This window comes from Neodiprion fabricii, chromosome 4, assembly GCF_021155785.1.
Source record: "Neodiprion fabricii isolate iyNeoFabr1 chromosome 4, iyNeoFabr1.1, whole genome shotgun sequence".
Taxonomy (NCBI): Eukaryota; Metazoa; Arthropoda; class Insecta; order Hymenoptera; family Diprionidae; genus Neodiprion; species Neodiprion fabricii.
The window spans coordinates 38,343,539-38,360,209 of NC_060242.1; the positions used below are offsets into that span (position 1 = coordinate 38,343,539).

The following is a 16,671-nucleotide window of genomic DNA, read 5'->3' on the forward strand; positions in this document are numbered from 1 at the left end:
AATAAAGCATGCAATACTTATCATCAGCCTACAGAGTTTCATAATTTTCAAGTAATACCTCATCCAATTTCATTATGCACCGCTGGAATACACGTAATGTCAATCAGCTTTAATTGTAAGGATAGGGCGACAAAATGGATGTAATACTGGCAGTGTCTCTTTAATTGTTCTTTCTTTGTTTCTTCTTTTTTTTACATGGATACTTTGATACAAAATATGTACAGTAGTTTACAAAACGAGGAATATTAATCGAGGCTGAAGGCAGTACTGGTATTTGTGATTTTTAATAACTTGTCAGAACTTTTAGATACTCGTATCCTCTCCTCTGGTTTCAAAATCTCAGCAATGATTTTTTCATCACTACACAAGTCTATTCGGCTAGATGTATTCTTACTTCTCCCACCTGGTAATGATGTTTGTGAATCGGCGTTCGTTTCTTCAGTCACAATCGAAAGAGTCTCCAATTGTGAATCCGGGTAATGCGACCGACCGTTGACTCTGTTTTCTAGTGATACCGACACTGGTTTCTTGTGGACATTTTCAACAGGCAATTGCGATTTTATTGAATGGACTGGATTCTCTTCAGTACCAATTGGAATTTTCAATATACTCAATGGTTCAGTGTAAAGCTGTAAATACGTAAAGAAAAAGTTCAAGCCTTCGAACAAGGAAAAGACTTTGCAGTTTTTACTCAGTAATCTCAAACACATAGCTGTGTATAAAAATTGTAATTTTCATTCATCAGAATATGATCACAACTTACAGCGTCAAAAGAGGAATCCAGAAATAATTCTTGAAGAAATTGTCGAGCTTGCAATCTGTAGGTACCACTAGCTAAACGTGCTCCAACCTCTGAGAAGAGGCAGGTACCCTGACAGAAGGACATGAATACAATTAGCTGTTATGTGAATTGGAGATCACCCAAGAAATTTCAATAATAATTCATGAACAATTTATTTTCACTTGCTTTTACTTCAACTTTGCCTGAAATAATTGAGCCTATGGGTAAGGAAACAGCTCAAGTCAACTTGAGTTATTTTTTCAAATACACTGATCTCGGTCTGAGGTATAGTCTACATTCACTATAAATTCTGGATGATTCTGTCAACTCTTAATGCTGCAGTGACCATAATAAGTGGCGTGCACACCATACTGAAATACCGACTGCTGAATCTTTACTTCCCCTTTTCTTGTCTACACTTAAGTCAACTTAAGCCATTATTTAGCCCATAGGCTCAATTAGATCTGTATGACCTCCGCAACACAAATGTAATTTTTTTAGTGCTGTACGGTACTTAGTATGGAATAATGCAACTATTCTTTTTACCTGGAACTTTTCGGGACATTGCTGCCTCAGTCTGAGCAGTGCTTGCCGACTGTTCCTATACCAAACAGGATTCGCGAGACGTTCGACGTGCCTCAAAATTTCCCTGCACAAAAGTAGATTTCTTTAAATAATGATGGTATACAATGTTCTCAAAATTATTAATTTCACTGAAATGTAATGAATATTTATAAAGATTCCGTATAGCCAAACATAAGCAACCAATGTGGGAATCTAATTAGCCAAACTGGTGCAAACAAATTTATTTCCAATTTAGCTTACAAACCTGTTCAATTTTGTTTCACCCTCTTCACTTTCCTGGCTTTTTAAATTCATTTTACTATTGCAAACTAAACATATACGACTATGTTCTCCTTCTGTTTGATTACCAGAGGCTGATTCATCACTAGTTCTTGGTATGTCATCTTCTTGTTTAGAAATATCTTCGGAAAATGTTGAAGGAACTGGTTTAGGAGGGTCTGGAAATATGGCTGTCAATGTTCTTGGTAAACAAATTCCCATGTAACACTGATTCATTAATCCATTCTCAGGAGGTGGTGTTTGAGTTACTGCATGATCTGGTACCCAACTTCGAGGAGGCTCCGAATCAGCAATACTAAGTTGTGATAAGCGTTCATCCAAACTGTACATCTGTAGCAAAAGTGGAGCACTAAAGTTAAGTAGCAATGAAAATAATTTTATATCTATAAATTGCTTTGAAGTACGGAGTCCCATATAAATTAAATAGACCAATAAATTGAACTGAATCTAAATAAATTACCTCAAGGCTGCTTCGAGAGTAGCTTGGTCTATGGTGACGTTGAAAACTTCGAATACGAGCATAACCATCTGCATCATGCTGACTAAATCGTGCTGTACTTGCAATGGGACTTGGTGTATCGCCTCGGTCCCTGAATTCAATGTTTTGAGTATAAAGTTTATATATTTAAAAATTATTCTTTCAATTGAATCACATTTCTGATGAGAAGCTTCAGCAAGTAAAGGTAGAGTAAAGTAATTAGAAAGTGTAAATTTCTACTCGAGAGATCACAAAATAACATAATGGTAGTTTCAATGATGACTAACGAAACCTTAAAAATCACACAATATATCTTTTATGCAAGCTATACAAAACTACTTACAGGAATGGGTAGCGTCGAGCCTCAAGGTCTGTAGCAGCACTTTCCGAGCGATTCCTACTCCTGTGGACTACGGGCTCTGGTAATTCTGGTTTTCCATCACTTAGACTTCGGTGGTGCCGGTGTACTGGGAGAGGACTTGGCATAGGATAAGGACTACGAGGAGGAACGATTGGCCATTGTTCTCCGCGCTTGTGTCTAACACAAGGCCAATTATAAGTTAATAATATATCTGCACCAGAGTGTGTTATTGCAATTAAGCTGAGAGTGTACATCGCTGTCGCACGAACCGAATAATAGGGGCAGGACTCCGCCATTGACACGATTACACCTATAATTCCCAAATTGTTCAATAATTGAACACCCATCACAGACGTTCCTGCATGTCCCAGAGACCACAATGCCGATTTCACTTTCATTATCCTACTATCAATGTCAGCTGAAGGATCATCCCGAGTTTCAGTATCTCCTTTCCAGCTTTGTTCAGGAGTGCTTCGCAACGACTCATCGTAACTTGACTTTCGCCTAAACTCGACCAAAGACTCTGCCTTCCAAGATTTGCACGGGGACGATGTTCTCCAAGGTAGATCTATCTGTTCTACATCCTCCGAATCGATGATCGTTTCCAAACGACTCGATTCTAATGTGTCATCTGTACCTGACTCAGTTGACAGTATATGCCCATCGTCAAGGATCAAACGGTTTCCTTTGTTATTTTTTGAATCCAAATCAAGTTTCATGTTACCACATTCCATATGAAATACCATCATTATATGAATGAGTCGTTGAATCACATTGCGGCGCAACAGCAACTCTATTCCTGCATCATGCTGTACCAGTTGGCCAATTAAATGGGGTGGAATAAAGACATCATGTGTCTGAGGGAGATTTTGACTAGATCTCCTATGATAAGTACCATTTTCTCCTCTTTGGCGGCGTGTAAGGGAATCATGTATCTCCCCGTCAACTAGCCCAACGTATCTTTCAGAAAACCCACCAGGATTTATCCACTTTTCCAATTCATCAGTTGGTGAAGATAGACTACCAAAGATGGAATGCAATGAGTAAAGCCGGATCTTCAATAAATATCCCCGGTCTCCCAAATGATCCATCCAATTAGCCCAATTCGTGTTGGTTTGTCGTTGACGAAAAAGTACTTCCAAATTTTCGACTTCGTCACAAGCTTCATGTAACACCTCCAATGCAGCTAAAGCCACAATTTTACTTGCATCTTTCAATCTACCCCAGAGAAGTCCGATTGCCCATTGATGAGCATCTAACAGTGGAGCTCTTAATATTACACGCAAAAAGTGAGTTGCATAGAGCCTTGTACTTTCAAGCTGTGCTTCAACAATTATTTTATTAAATACCTTACGCGGTATACCTTCGTTAGAATAATCCAGACTGGACGTTATCAATTTTACGTAACAGTCGTGGTTTGTTGCAAGTGCAAGGTTTTGCAGTTTTTCAAGTAAATTAAACCGATTTAAGACGACTGTTCCCTTGGCAGAATGACTTAATTGACCAAGGAATAGAAAATACTTTTGACAACAGGTCGTTGACATGTGTCTTGGTGAAAATAAGCAGTCATGAGCAGATTGCATTGATGTAATAGCTGTTACTTGCTCTGCGACATCGCCAACGAGTTCGGCCAGTAAATGGTTACCCTCAGGCTCATGGAGTTCAAGTAGACAATTGATCAAGTCACATCCTGCCAACGTAGCTTCTCTTGCCAATACGGCATTCGTTCCCAATTCTACTCGACTGTATTGATTACACGAAGGTTTGAAGTACCTCACCAAACGTTTCACAAATAGTCTGTGATCAGAGTCTTGGAGCTTGCGCAGGGCGTCATCTCTAGAGCGTAATATGGACCGTACAACAGGCCAATTCCATGCCAGTGCATCCTTGAAAGTGATTACATGAGCATCTCTCAGAAGGGGTGTCGTAGGGGATTCCCTTCGCAGCCAATGTCGACTAGTAGGTCTTTGCCGCCGAGGCAAAGTGGGCCTCAACCAAGTGCCTGCTTGTAATACTCGATCGAGAAAGAGACTAGCAGGTGCCGGTCTCCGTCTCATAACTGTATGCATTCTTCCCAGGATTGCAACAGCCGCTAAAGCTTGATGTCTACCCGCGCTAGCATGTTCCAGTAAATTTGGCAAAGGTGGAGTAAGATCGCAAGCTTCTGGAGGAAGCAGTGCGTGAGCTAAATGTAGTAATGCTCCTAAGAGCACAGCAGCTCGTACAGATATGAAGGTATCCGAAGTCACAATAGTCTCTGCAAGAGCTTTGTGAAGGCCGCACTCAAGCAGGGCATATACCAACAGTGCCAAGTGCAACTCGACGATATTAGGTCTATGCCTGGAAAGTGGTGGTAGTATAGATTTCCCTTCGGCTGCCACAAATCCTTCAGAGAGCTTCCAAGAATCTCGTGTACGACTTGGGTCAACTGCGGCTAACGCGACATCTGGTTCATCTGTCCATGCAGGCAGTGGGAGCCCAAGTAATTCGTAGAGAAGCTCAAGAACAGCACCACGTACTTCCAGTTGCTCCACATACAGAATACCAGCAATTGCTTTAAGACCAGAACTATCATTTGGATGACAGAAGTGTATTATACCAGTATATGAACGTAGGACACTTAACAAGGCCAGCTTGCTCGCTGCAAATCTTTGTTCTCGTTCTTCCTTTGTTCTCTCAATACCGGTTGAATGGAGTTCGCAATAAGGTGCAGCAAGACACAGTAAAGAAACTCCGTTTCTCGTCTCTGGGTTTCCCAATAGTTTTAAAAGAACACCGACAACAGACTCTGTAATCGCTGGACTCTGTCCAGTCATAGCAGCTCTGGTTAGGGCTCCAACACCACCACAACTTATTAATAAATCTGAGTTTAATACCCCTAGTTCGCACACAGCTGCCAGAAAGGCACGAAATATTGGATCCTTTTCTTCTACGCCCCCATTTGTCAAACTTATTAAAGACCTGGCAAGTCCGGGGCTGAAGTGCTTAGGGGCTAATAGTAAGATTCGTCTGACTAGTCTTAGCGCCTGTATCCTTTCAATTTCATTCCTTAAATTTAAATCCATACTTCGCGCAACCAAGTATGGATATTGTAGTTTATTCAGCATAATAACATCCTGCTCTTTTTTAAGCATATATCGCACTGCACGTAAAGCTGCTGCACGGACTTGTGTGGCTTCATTGATAAGTCCAATACGAAGACTGTAAAGAAAAAATCACGATTTTTAAGAAAACAAAACATTGTTAACAATATATTTTGAGAGTCAGGAAGGCCAACCATATTACTACTAGGAACTAGTCTACATCATAAGGTATATTTCAACATCAGTTCTCACATTACGATTGTACTTTTGGATATTTAAAAGGTAAAAGATATAACATATGTGATATTAAGTAAAACTTTTAAAGGATGATAGTTGACGAATTTACAGAATACCTCATGCTATATATTTAATAATAAAGTACAAATAACATAAATCAATATCTCACCAACAAAATAATTCCTTATTACAGTACCCATATTCCACAAGATCATTCTCGCTGATGAATTTCACAATAGCATTTAGATAAGCTAATTTTCTTACGTTGGATATTCCTTGGCGTTGACATAGATTCGTTAATACCTCTTGTACATTTTCTTTTATATCTACAAAACAAATCATTCGTATCAAGAGGCATTTGTGATAATAGAAAGAGAGGTAAAGTTAGTGTTTAGAATTGTGACGAGCAAGATATTTTTACTTTTTTCCAGATATTTACTTATTGCTATAAGTAAGAGTATGGATATAAACTTTCAATTAGTACCGATATTGAAGGGTTCATAAAATATTCACATCTGACTTTGAAAAGCAAAGAAATTCGAGATGAATGTGATAAGAAAGTAAGTTTGAGATGCCCAGTGCTATGGTTTTCACGTTACAGTTGGAAAATAAATTTCCAGATTAGTTTGACACTGGAGAATTGTTATTGTTGGAGATATTCAACTGTTATTGTTATTATTGGTATTTTAATTGCTGTGATTATTAGACATACTGTTGTATAACATTCGAAAGTAAGATTGACAGGTTAGGGCTAGGTTACTAACCTTTTGACAGATCCAGTTGCACGGAATTGTCTTCGCCATCAAGATGACCTGCGGCAACAAATGAATTAGTTTTCGATAATGAGTTCATTCAAAATATGTGAAAAATGAGCATACTTTTATGAGATCTATTAGACCGTGAACTCCTTCCACGAATCATCCAACTAGCCATTGCTATTCACTGCCGGCCGCTATCCACAGGGACATTTAATACTTTCGTCCATTTAATAGTATCTTTAAACAAAGGATATTTCATTCTTAAAACACCGAAGTACTATCACGGCTTTAATTATTGATGAATCAAGTATGATTTGATTCAAGTGACACACGTACGGACGTTGAACTCGCATAGTGTACTTTCGATTGTGTAGAATCTAAAAAAAAATTCTACATAGGCACGTATAGGTGCCACAGTAAGATCGGAAAACAATCGAAGCTTTTCGCTACACTGCGATCTGTTATTGTAAAAAGCAACTACAAGGGTATTTCGTGAAAACTTCACACAGAGTGCAGCACTATCTAGATTGGCACTGTTGCACGAATTTATTCTAAATCGAGTGACTCCAAAATTCCTGAAATTTTTATTACAATCAATATTGACGTAGGACTTCTGTTACTTAATTCGATCCTGTGATTTTCTCTGCCAAAGTAGGCCGAAATACAAATCACAGCCAGCCGATCTCGCTTGTGATTGCTGGTGAAGTTCAAATTTATGCCTGACGTGGTGAGCAAAAACAATTCATATCAACGTACGGCGAAGATCCAGTTCGATAGGGTAGAAATTTGTGAAGCAAAATATTGTTGAACAAGTATTTGATATAATATGTGATGATAAATAAAAAATGTACTATAATTGATATAAAAAGAACCCCAAACGATGTATGTATATGGCTGTAGCGTACAAAAATTACAAAGAAAGCACACATTCGTTACCAGTATTGTTTACTAACCTACAAATGATAAAGATGGTGACTATATAATACCACCTGTGATATTACACAAAAATACCTTGGCTTCACCTATCTTCAATGCCTCAGCCACGGGTATAAACAAACGAAGACAGATGGACTAATTCATTGGCACCAGAGGGATCAGGATTGGCATATTTCCACCATATTTCCGATCAGGGAAGCGTCACACGGAAGAATAAAGTATAAATAGATGGTAATTGTTCGGTGATGTCAATAATAGTTATGAGTTAACCTGTCTGTCAAGAAAATATCAATTCTCCATATTTAGTAAGTTTTTCTGAAAATGATAGAAATAGAAATTGTATGAACATCCACAATTCTTAGAATCGATACTTGTACTTACAAGGAACATCACTCTGGTTTCCCCCTCTGATTTCGTTGCAACGCATCTATGATGTTGAACCTTGAAAATTAAAAGAAGTGTATTTTTTTTATCGGCGGAAAAACGGTTTAAAAGGGTGAAACAACCCTCCAAAGTAAGGCATTTCAAGGGGCGATTTGACAGTTTCACCCGCAAGCAATCGGCTGATTTCAATGAACCAAAATTGAAAATGTTTTTCATGTTAATCATTGTGACGACTACCATACATATTGAAACAAAATAAATAAAGTTGAGGGGTGAACCGTCCCTCATTTTTTTTTTGCACTCGCCATTTAAAAATCGTGGACCTAATTGAATGAAACCAATGCCATTTTATAGAGAAAACAAAATGGAAGTTCATGTATTTTTGCGTTTTTCAAAAACGCAAAGTCAAGGGAGTAAACTGCCCGCTGTATAAATTTACTTCACATGCCATCTTCCATCTGTTTAAAATGTCTCTGTTCATTCAAAATATATTTGTCAGCTCATAGTTGAAGTTTCATCACATTACAAAATTATTAGGCATGTGGGAGGGTGAACCACCCTCTTCATTTTCCTTTTCACTCGCGGCATCAAACATGTGCCAATTTATTTTGATATGGCTGATGCCATTAGATTGAAAACACGAACGTAGTGTATGCGCACTCTTGCATACTTAAAAACTACCTCTGCAAAGAGGATAGACTACCCCTCAAGTGAGGGTGGGTATCAATACTTATATTTGTACGTTAGAGAAATTTCCGTGCTTTTTTTATACGCTAGGTAAGAGCATAATTTTTAAATGGGCTCATTCACTGTCAGTTCCTTGTTTTTAAACAACGATCCATATGAACAAATTCATTAGCATTATGTCTATATGAATGATATGTAAAAATCCATTCTTCCGTTCAAAATATTTGTAGTCGGATTCAATACATATGATTTAATTTATTTTATAATATTTTCATGTTAAGGGTCTTGTTTTACGCACGCACGTAGACAATAAAACAGATTCGTATTCTTTAATCACATATCGTATGATATACAAGACATGTTAAAATTGAATGTGTTGGTAAATGATAAGGCTGTTGGTGCAATATAAGAATATTATTAACTATGGGGTGGTCAGATAATATATTATTTTTCTGATATACCTGCTTTAAAAGCTCGTAACCTTTGAAAATTTTTTCATTCCATGATTGTTAATATATGTAATATTAATCATAAGAATACAACATAAGAATATAATATAATATAAATGTAATATTTTGTAATAGCGATCAAACAAGAGTGGTTTTGGCAATTAAATTGATTTTAATTGGTAACATTTTATTTAGATCAAAACGTTTTTCCACTTGAAAAAAAAAATACATTTCTTAGTTTTCAGTATTCTACAACATACATGAGTGGCAACAAAATCAGAGGGGGACACCAAAGTGATGCTCTTTGTTAGTACTTATAATTGATATACATTTTCTTTTACTACAATGTTATTTATGATACGAATAACTTTGAATTCTTAAGCTCGATTCCATTAACATCCAAGAAAATTAATCTACAGATGAAGTGGCTAATATAACTGCTACTTTGACCACATTAAATTGTAATAGGTAATATCTCACATGGTTGTGTCATAAGTGTTTATATTTGTGCCAGCTAATAAGTAACACAGAAAAGTCAGGAAGTACTGTCTAATGATAGTAAAATTCTCGGCAACACTAAAATTTATCTAACCCTATACATTGCAGACCCTTTGCACCTGGAATCGCATGACACAACGTGTGGCGCCAAATGGAATTTCAAGCTGTAGTCCTTGCTGCAGGCAAAGGATCCCGAATGACAGAATTGACAGCTAGTCGAGCCAAGTGCTTGTTGCCTATTGGAAACTATCCCATGCTCTACTATCCCCTAAAACTTTTAGCACGTAACGGGTTCATGGAAGTCATTGTTGTGGTACAAGAAGAATGGAAAAATGAAATAGCGTTAGCTATAGACAAATTGAATATTAGACTCAGATGTGATTTCGTTGGAATCCCAGGTGGGGACGATCTAGGAACTGCTGACGTCCTCCGATTAATCCATGAGAAGTTCTACACAGACATCATTGTTCTCCCTTGCGACTTGATCATGAATATCGATTTAAGTGGCATTTTCAATTCTTATAGAAGACATTCAGCAATCATTATTTCTATGCTGATCCAACTTCCAACATTTTCTGACAAATTGATTAATCCTGGACCAAAGAGCAAACCAAAACCAGAGAGAGATTTGATTGGAATAGACAATGAAACTAATCGATTAATTTTTTTCGCCTCTGCATCAGATTTTGAAGAAAAGATAAATATATCACGAAAACTGTACAAGAAACATACAAACTTCAATATTAACTCAAATCTTTTGGATGTACACTTATATATCATCCATAAATGGATTTTGGATTGTCTACTAATTGACAAGTATGTCTTTTAGTAAAAGAGTAACGATCAGTTAACGCCACAAGTGTATTTTTACCTTACTACCGAAGTACTGATTAATTTTTGTTTATTTTTTACAGAAGCATCAGCTCTATTAAAGGTGAATTATTGCCATATGTTATCAAGAAACAATCAGCGCAGACACACAACCCCAATAAAATAGAAAAAAGTACATCTATCATGAAACAAAACACTGACAGAGATATATTTAAATTGGTAACGGAAAAAGCTCTGAGCAAACGGAAAAAACGTCTAGATGTTTTGATCAGTGAAATGTCGCCCTTCAATGACCACTCGACAAATTTGGAGAATGCTTATAACGAAGATTTGATAAAATGTTATGCTTTTATTCAAAATACCGAATTTGGATTTAGAGCAAATAACATACATATGTACGCACTGGCAAACGCAGTAGTAGGTTGTTCTGTTATGGAAATTTGCATTCTACATTACATAATTGAGAAATTAATATAAGTTGGTTATCCAGAATTTGCTCTGTTATGGCTTGTTGGTTTTTGCACAATAATTTTTGTGCCGACAGTTCCCACTCTTGGTGACCTCTGAGGGGCTGTGTCATAAAACATAAATCTCAGAAACATGGGCTGAAGTAATATTAGCCTACTAATTATATTACGCCTTAAGTTGATTATATTTTCAGATTCATGAAAAGTGGGCTATTCTGTCAGCGGCGCCAACGATATTTTTTGATGATTCAATGATCAAAACCAACCAAGTTGAAAATTGCACAATTGGTTATAATGCATCAATCAGTGAAAAGACATCACTGAAGCTCAGTCACATTGGTACAAGTGCAGTTATAGAAACGAAAACAAGGGTTTTAAACTCCGTTGTAATGGAAAACGTTATGGTCAAAGAAGGGTAATATAAAACATTTTTTTGAATAATAAAGTAAACCCAAATAAATCACTCACTGTTTTGTCTGTTTTTCAGATGCGTAATTAACAATTGCATATTATGCAATGACAGTGTAGTCGAAGAAGGCTGCGAGCTAAATCATTGTATAGTAGGAGCCAATCATACGGTACCAGCTGGTAGTCGGCATTCTGATGAAGTTTTGACCGATATTGGTAATCTAATGGAAATTTAAAGATTTGACAAAGTAACGTTATTCGCAACTCTGTATTTTAATGATGTCAAATACTACGAAATAAATAATTTGTTTACTTCTAATTATACGTTATTGCTAGTTGATTATTCGAATATTGTAGTATGATGTGGGCACTATATTCCCCCGGAAACGTGAATTGTTCTTCTAGTGCTTAGCATCCGACATTCTGGTAGAAAAAAATAACTCAAATGGTAAAAAAACTAATATAAGTAGATAAATACACCGTTGACTGACATGTAAATTGTACTGTCTACGATCGTGGGAAATTTTAAATTTACGCGGGCTTTATGTGGCATAGGCTTTGAAATTATACCCAGACTACGAACTAGGACCTTGATAAAACATTTTCAATGTGGGCATCTTGAGACAACTGAAGGCAGCGTTCAGGAACACGCACATCTCCTCTTTTCAAGTGAGCCTTCGTCACGGACAGTCACGGAAGCCTTCGTGCAAGATGGTAAGCGTATAATTTATAAATTCAAATCCAATTATTTAAAAGCAATCCACAATTCAATGAGTGACAAATAAGTCTCTACAACTCTTAAATGCTCTGTTGTTCGTAAATAATTTTGTAGTTTTACTGTTAAATTTCCGTAAATGAGAGATTGTTTAACTCTCCTTAGTAGGGGAGGTTAGGATCCTTATTGTGTGCAGTTACATGCGGTATTTTCTTCTGACAGAATTATTCAGAATCGTCATACGGTAGTTATGCACAAATACTACGTCTGTTTACGTTTCATAATTTTCTTTACAGACGAAGGGAACGTCCAGCTTTGGTAAAAGGCGTAACAAGACACACACTCTGTGCAGGAGATGTGGACGTAGCTCATACCACATCCAAAAGTCGCAATGCGCTCAGTGTGGATATCCTCAGAGAAAGATGCGGTCATGTAAGTTTCTGACCACTCGTTTTTCCCCTGATTCACACAGTTCTAGAAAAAGTAATCATACTCTGAACTCGTAACCTTCCTCATTAATATTATTTAGGTGAATCACTGGTAATTTGTATGATCACTTAATTTATATTCACATTTACATTTTTATTATTTTTTTGCCTTCAGAATTGGATGCTTCAATATTCAGAACTTTTATTTTATGTAACTGATTATTACTCACAAGTAATATTGTAGACAGTTACGATGTAACCGTTGCTTTTCTAGCAGTAATTAATGTGTTTTATAATCTATCAGGTAGTTCCATTTGTTTTTATTTGATGTAATGTTTTTATCTTAATTTGTAACAATACCATCTCTATTTACTTATGTCCTTTTTTTTTTTTTTTTTTGAAGATAATTGGTCGATCAAGGCTAAAAGGAGGAAGACTACTGGGACTGGCCGCATGCGTCACCTTAAAATCGTTCGACGCAAGTTCAAGTAAGTTTATACCTTTTCTTTGACAAATAATAGTTATTTTTTGTTTCTTTTTTGTTTCTTTTTTTTTATTCATAAATGGAACTTGATTTACCGTACTCAAAATGCAAGTAACGACATGTAAAAACTTGAATCCATCATATTTAAAACAAATTCATGAATGCATTGTAATTGATGTAATGAGTTTCTTATTCTCAGATTTTATTGTTACAATATCTTATCTTTTATTGCAGGAACGGCTTCAGGGAAGGTGTACCCAAGCCCAAGGCTGTTGCTGCAAAGTAATTTACAAAAACTTTATTTAAGATTTGTGAAAACTTTGAAAACTCTAAGACCTAATAAACAGCTTGAACTGTATATAAAAGTTTGTTCCTTTAGAAAAATAGGGTGATGCAATTACATGACATATGTCCTGTAACAATGAACAAGAAAGTCCCATTGTCGATAAATACTGTATTATATCAGAGTATAAACCAGCCCCCCATTCTAAGATAGTATTTCAGGGTGTTTTTCTCAGGTAACCGCACATCAAATGGATATTTTGACGGTGTTGTCAACTACAAAAAACCTCTGTTTATATTCGACACAATGCGGTAGTTCATGAAAAGAGTTTGTCAAACATTGCACATCAATTTAAACTTAAAAAAATAACTCAACATTTGATACCATGTTGACGAGTCAATCAATGTTTCGGGAAATTTGACACAGATTATTAAACGTCAGTTTTAGAATACGATAGTAACTAATGCTAATTCCTGTTTTATTAAAACAAGGTATATATTTCGGAATCCTCGAATAAACGTATCAGAACAGTAATATTGTATCAGTAGTTCAAATAAAATAGATAAAACGTCGGATTTCCGTACAAAACTCACAATCGACAAGAATTGAGATCACAGTCCAAAAGTAATAATTTGTGGATGCACCTGTCACGCCAAGAACTACAGGTTTTAGTAGGTGTTCGAAATAATGATGATCGACCTTGGCGCGAGCGCGCAAACGCGGCGTTTTTGACAGCGATTCAGAGTCTATTTATCAACGCACTCTTGTCGAAATATCTTAGTAAGATTCAGTTTTTGGCGCGAGATGGAACATATGAGTTATCCTGTGTATTACATAATCATATAACGTAAAAATTCAATAACCTAAATTGATCAATTTCAAAACGTTATGCCACACCAAATTCAACTAATTTTTTCTCTACGCAAGCACCAAAAAATTAAGAATCATATCAGATAACACAGGCTTATAAAATAAGAATAATCCTTGTTACACTTATTTCTACCCTTGTATATTCAGCTAATCCAACAAAATTTTAATCCATTCCCACTGACATCAGCTACCCCATCCCTTTACAAATAAAAAATTATGCAGTCCATCAGATAGTATTGAAAGATTTACCAATTATTCAATATTTCACTGGACAGCTAGGTAAATGGGTATACTTGGAAAGTTGTTTGGTAAGTATAATGAGTTGTATTGTTAGCAGTTGTCTGTTGGTTTGTTACCTAATACAAACAGTAGCCTTGAATCTTTTTTTTTTTGGCAATCAACAACTCGTCCAAATCTGAGTCAAGGCCACAAGGATTTAGTTACAATAACCGAATGTGTAATGGTATTCTAAAAAGTAAAATTAGGATTGATATATTCTTAGAAATTTCAATCATATGAAGGAAAAAGTTTCAAAGATTATAATTGACAATGAGGGTGAATCTATTTGACTATAAATAGAAATTTAACATGACACGTTCGAATGTATATTTGAGTAATAGTTGGACTTGGCTCAATCAATATTTCTATTTCTCTTAAGAAATCGAAATCTGCTGATATGACAAACTTTGTTCTTTAGGAAAGTACCTGTTAGTGACAAATACTGTGAGTTGCGGCTTAATGATGGGATTCGGTGATCTTTTCCAGCAGGGACATGAGCATTGGAAACAATGCAGCAGAAACGAGAGTGTTTCCTTGCAGAGCGGAAAATTGTTAAAGCTCGATTCAGAAACTAAAATAGATAATGAAATAAACTCAATAACTCTACCTAATATTGACGATAATGATAAAAAATATGTCCACGATTATATACGAACAAAAAATATGATTATAGTTGGCAGTATACAGGGTCCATTTCATCACTACTTTTATGCAATATTAGAACGAACGATTCCCAAAAAAGATGCAGTTTCCTTAGTCAAGAAAATACTTGCAGACCAATTCATCGCCAGTCCTGCATGCCTCGCAATTTTTTTCTGTGGTCTTGGAGCTCTGGAACATAATGAAATAGGAAGTATCCAAAATGAAGTTGCGCTAAAGTTTTTGGATACCTGGAAGGTAAACAGTGATCATTATTTGCAAACATCAAATCAAAGTCTGTTAAGCTTAAAAATGAATAAACACTGATAGTAAATTTTCAAATTTGGTCTGCCAGTATTTAAGTGTTATTGATGAACTAAAACTTATAATGTGTGGATATTATATTCTTCCAGATCGACTGGTGCTTCTGGCCTCCTGTACAGTTTATTAATTTCCTACTGGTTCCTATACAGTATCGTGTGATCTATACAAATCTAATGACTATGATCTACGATACATTTTTATCGTACATAAGATATGTAAGTAGATCAATCATCACATCACTGTGGAAAAGAGGATAAATAGTAGCTAGACAAGCTGATATATTCCATTAATCTTGGAAATCATTGAATTCGCACTGTATATTTGTTTGATAATGTACCGTATTTTCTTCCAACTTTTTCGCACTTTTCGCTTTATCTTCATTCTTTATTTTTTTCGTTCTTCCGTTGCAGGATGCAGAATATGACTGATTATTGAACAAATCATCAGCAAGTGGGCTTGTAAATAAAATAAATGACAAGGTGTATATATATACATATATACGCAGAAATTACAACTTGTCTGATAGAATGAGTGTTTTTAGCTCAAAATCGATGTAAATATAGTTGATAAGTGGATATGTTGTTATTTGAAAATAAATAAGAATAATTTTTGGAATTTTGCTAGTATTTGGGATGCATATAATATTTAATTTTCTGTATTTTGTTTGACGTTGCGAAAAAAGAAAATAGACAGTTGCCAGTAGGCAAATCTCTAAGTATAATTATCAACAACAATGTATCTAACGATAAATGTGCGCGTTCACCACGTGTGAACGAAAATAGTAAACTGAAATTAAAATTTTAACACACAACGAACACAAATGTTAAGGGTGTATCCCGGTCGATTTCGGCGTGACGTATTAATCTTCAAATATCGGAGTCCACGCATCTCGAACGCAAAAAAGGGCTAAATAGACCCAATCTATACGCAATTCTGAACAACAAAATTCCAATAAAGTTTCACTTAACGTAGAAGTAAACAAATGGCACGGATTCTACGAAATCGCAATATTAAATTCATAGAATTCATGCTATTTCTTTATTTCTGCGTTAAACAATAAATTATTGGAGTGTGTTTCTTTAGAATTGCGTATAGAATGGGACTGTTGAGCTCTCTTCGCATTTGAGGATATTTTGAGATGTATACGTCAACGTCGCCATCGACATGGGCACCCTATAATTAAAAGTTGAACTGAATCAACTGAATCGAGGCTGCTCGCATATATAGATGTGGTTGACCATAGACTTAATACACAAAGATGTTGACATATACGCGATAAACACATAGAGATATAAGAATAGAGTACGTGAGTCAGCCGATACGACCAGCACGCAATAGAAAGAGAGAGGGCAACTAGGGAGTCTGGTTGTCTTTGTCTAATCATGAATGCGCAGCAGGCGAGTCTCGGCAGCACTCAATACGAAAAC

General features: G+C 36.1%; 4 protein-coding genes across 8 annotated transcripts; 3 read left to right on the plus strand and 1 right to left on the minus strand.

Annotated features, from left to right (window-relative positions):
• Positions 1-127: 127 nt before the first annotated feature.
• Positions 128-7,000, minus strand: LOC124181595 (rapamycin-insensitive companion of mTOR). The gene is made up of 9 exons (XM_046568301.1): positions 6,683-7,000; positions 6,569-6,616; positions 5,974-6,130; positions 2,467-5,685; positions 2,106-2,235; positions 1,611-1,975; positions 1,328-1,430; positions 764-871; positions 128-629 (listed from the first exon to the last, which is right to left on the minus strand). The coding sequence occupies exons 1-9, from the start codon at positions 6,735-6,737 to the stop codon at positions 246-248; spliced, it is 4,569 nt and encodes a 1,522-aa protein (XP_046424257.1). The 5' UTR covers positions 6,738-7,000; the 3' UTR covers positions 128-245.
• Positions 7,001-7,185: 185 nt separating this feature from the next.
• On the plus strand, positions 7,186-11,542 carry LOC124181607 (translation initiation factor eIF-2B subunit gamma). 5 transcript variants are annotated; one of them, XM_046568321.1, is made up of 6 exons: positions 7,186-7,803; positions 9,257-9,324; positions 9,625-10,332; positions 10,431-10,764; positions 11,009-11,229; positions 11,302-11,542. In XM_046568321.1, exons 3-6 carry the CDS (start codon positions 9,668-9,670, stop codon positions 11,456-11,458), a joined length of 1,377 nt encoding a protein of 458 aa, XP_046424277.1. In that variant the 5' UTR covers positions 7,186-7,803; positions 9,257-9,324; positions 9,625-9,667; the 3' UTR covers positions 11,459-11,542. The 5 variants fall into 5 exon arrangements, with proteins under 5 accessions (XP_046424277.1, XP_046424278.1, XP_046424279.1 ...); XM_046568322.1 differs by lacking the exon at positions 9,257-9,324 and adding an exon at positions 9,401-9,486; XM_046568323.1 differs by having other exon boundaries at positions 7,186-7,729.
• Positions 11,543-11,865: 323 nt separating this feature from the next.
• Positions 11,866-13,204, plus strand: LOC124181620 (60S ribosomal protein L37). The gene is made up of 4 exons (XM_046568341.1): positions 11,866-11,936; positions 12,234-12,369; positions 12,769-12,853; positions 13,084-13,204. The coding sequence occupies exons 1-4, from the start codon at positions 11,934-11,936 to the stop codon at positions 13,133-13,135; spliced, it is 276 nt and encodes a 91-aa protein (XP_046424297.1). The 5' UTR covers positions 11,866-11,933; the 3' UTR covers positions 13,136-13,204.
• A 150-nt stretch (positions 13,205-13,354) lies between these two features.
• LOC124181619 (mpv17-like protein 2) lies at positions 13,355-15,727 on the plus strand. Its single transcript, XM_046568340.1, has 4 exons — positions 13,355-14,310; positions 14,700-15,178; positions 15,334-15,459; positions 15,655-15,727. The coding sequence occupies exons 1-4, from the start codon at positions 14,286-14,288 to the stop codon at positions 15,670-15,672; spliced, it is 648 nt and encodes a 215-aa protein (XP_046424296.1). The 5' UTR covers positions 13,355-14,285; the 3' UTR covers positions 15,673-15,727.
• The last annotated feature ends 944 nt before the right edge of the window (positions 15,728-16,671 follow it).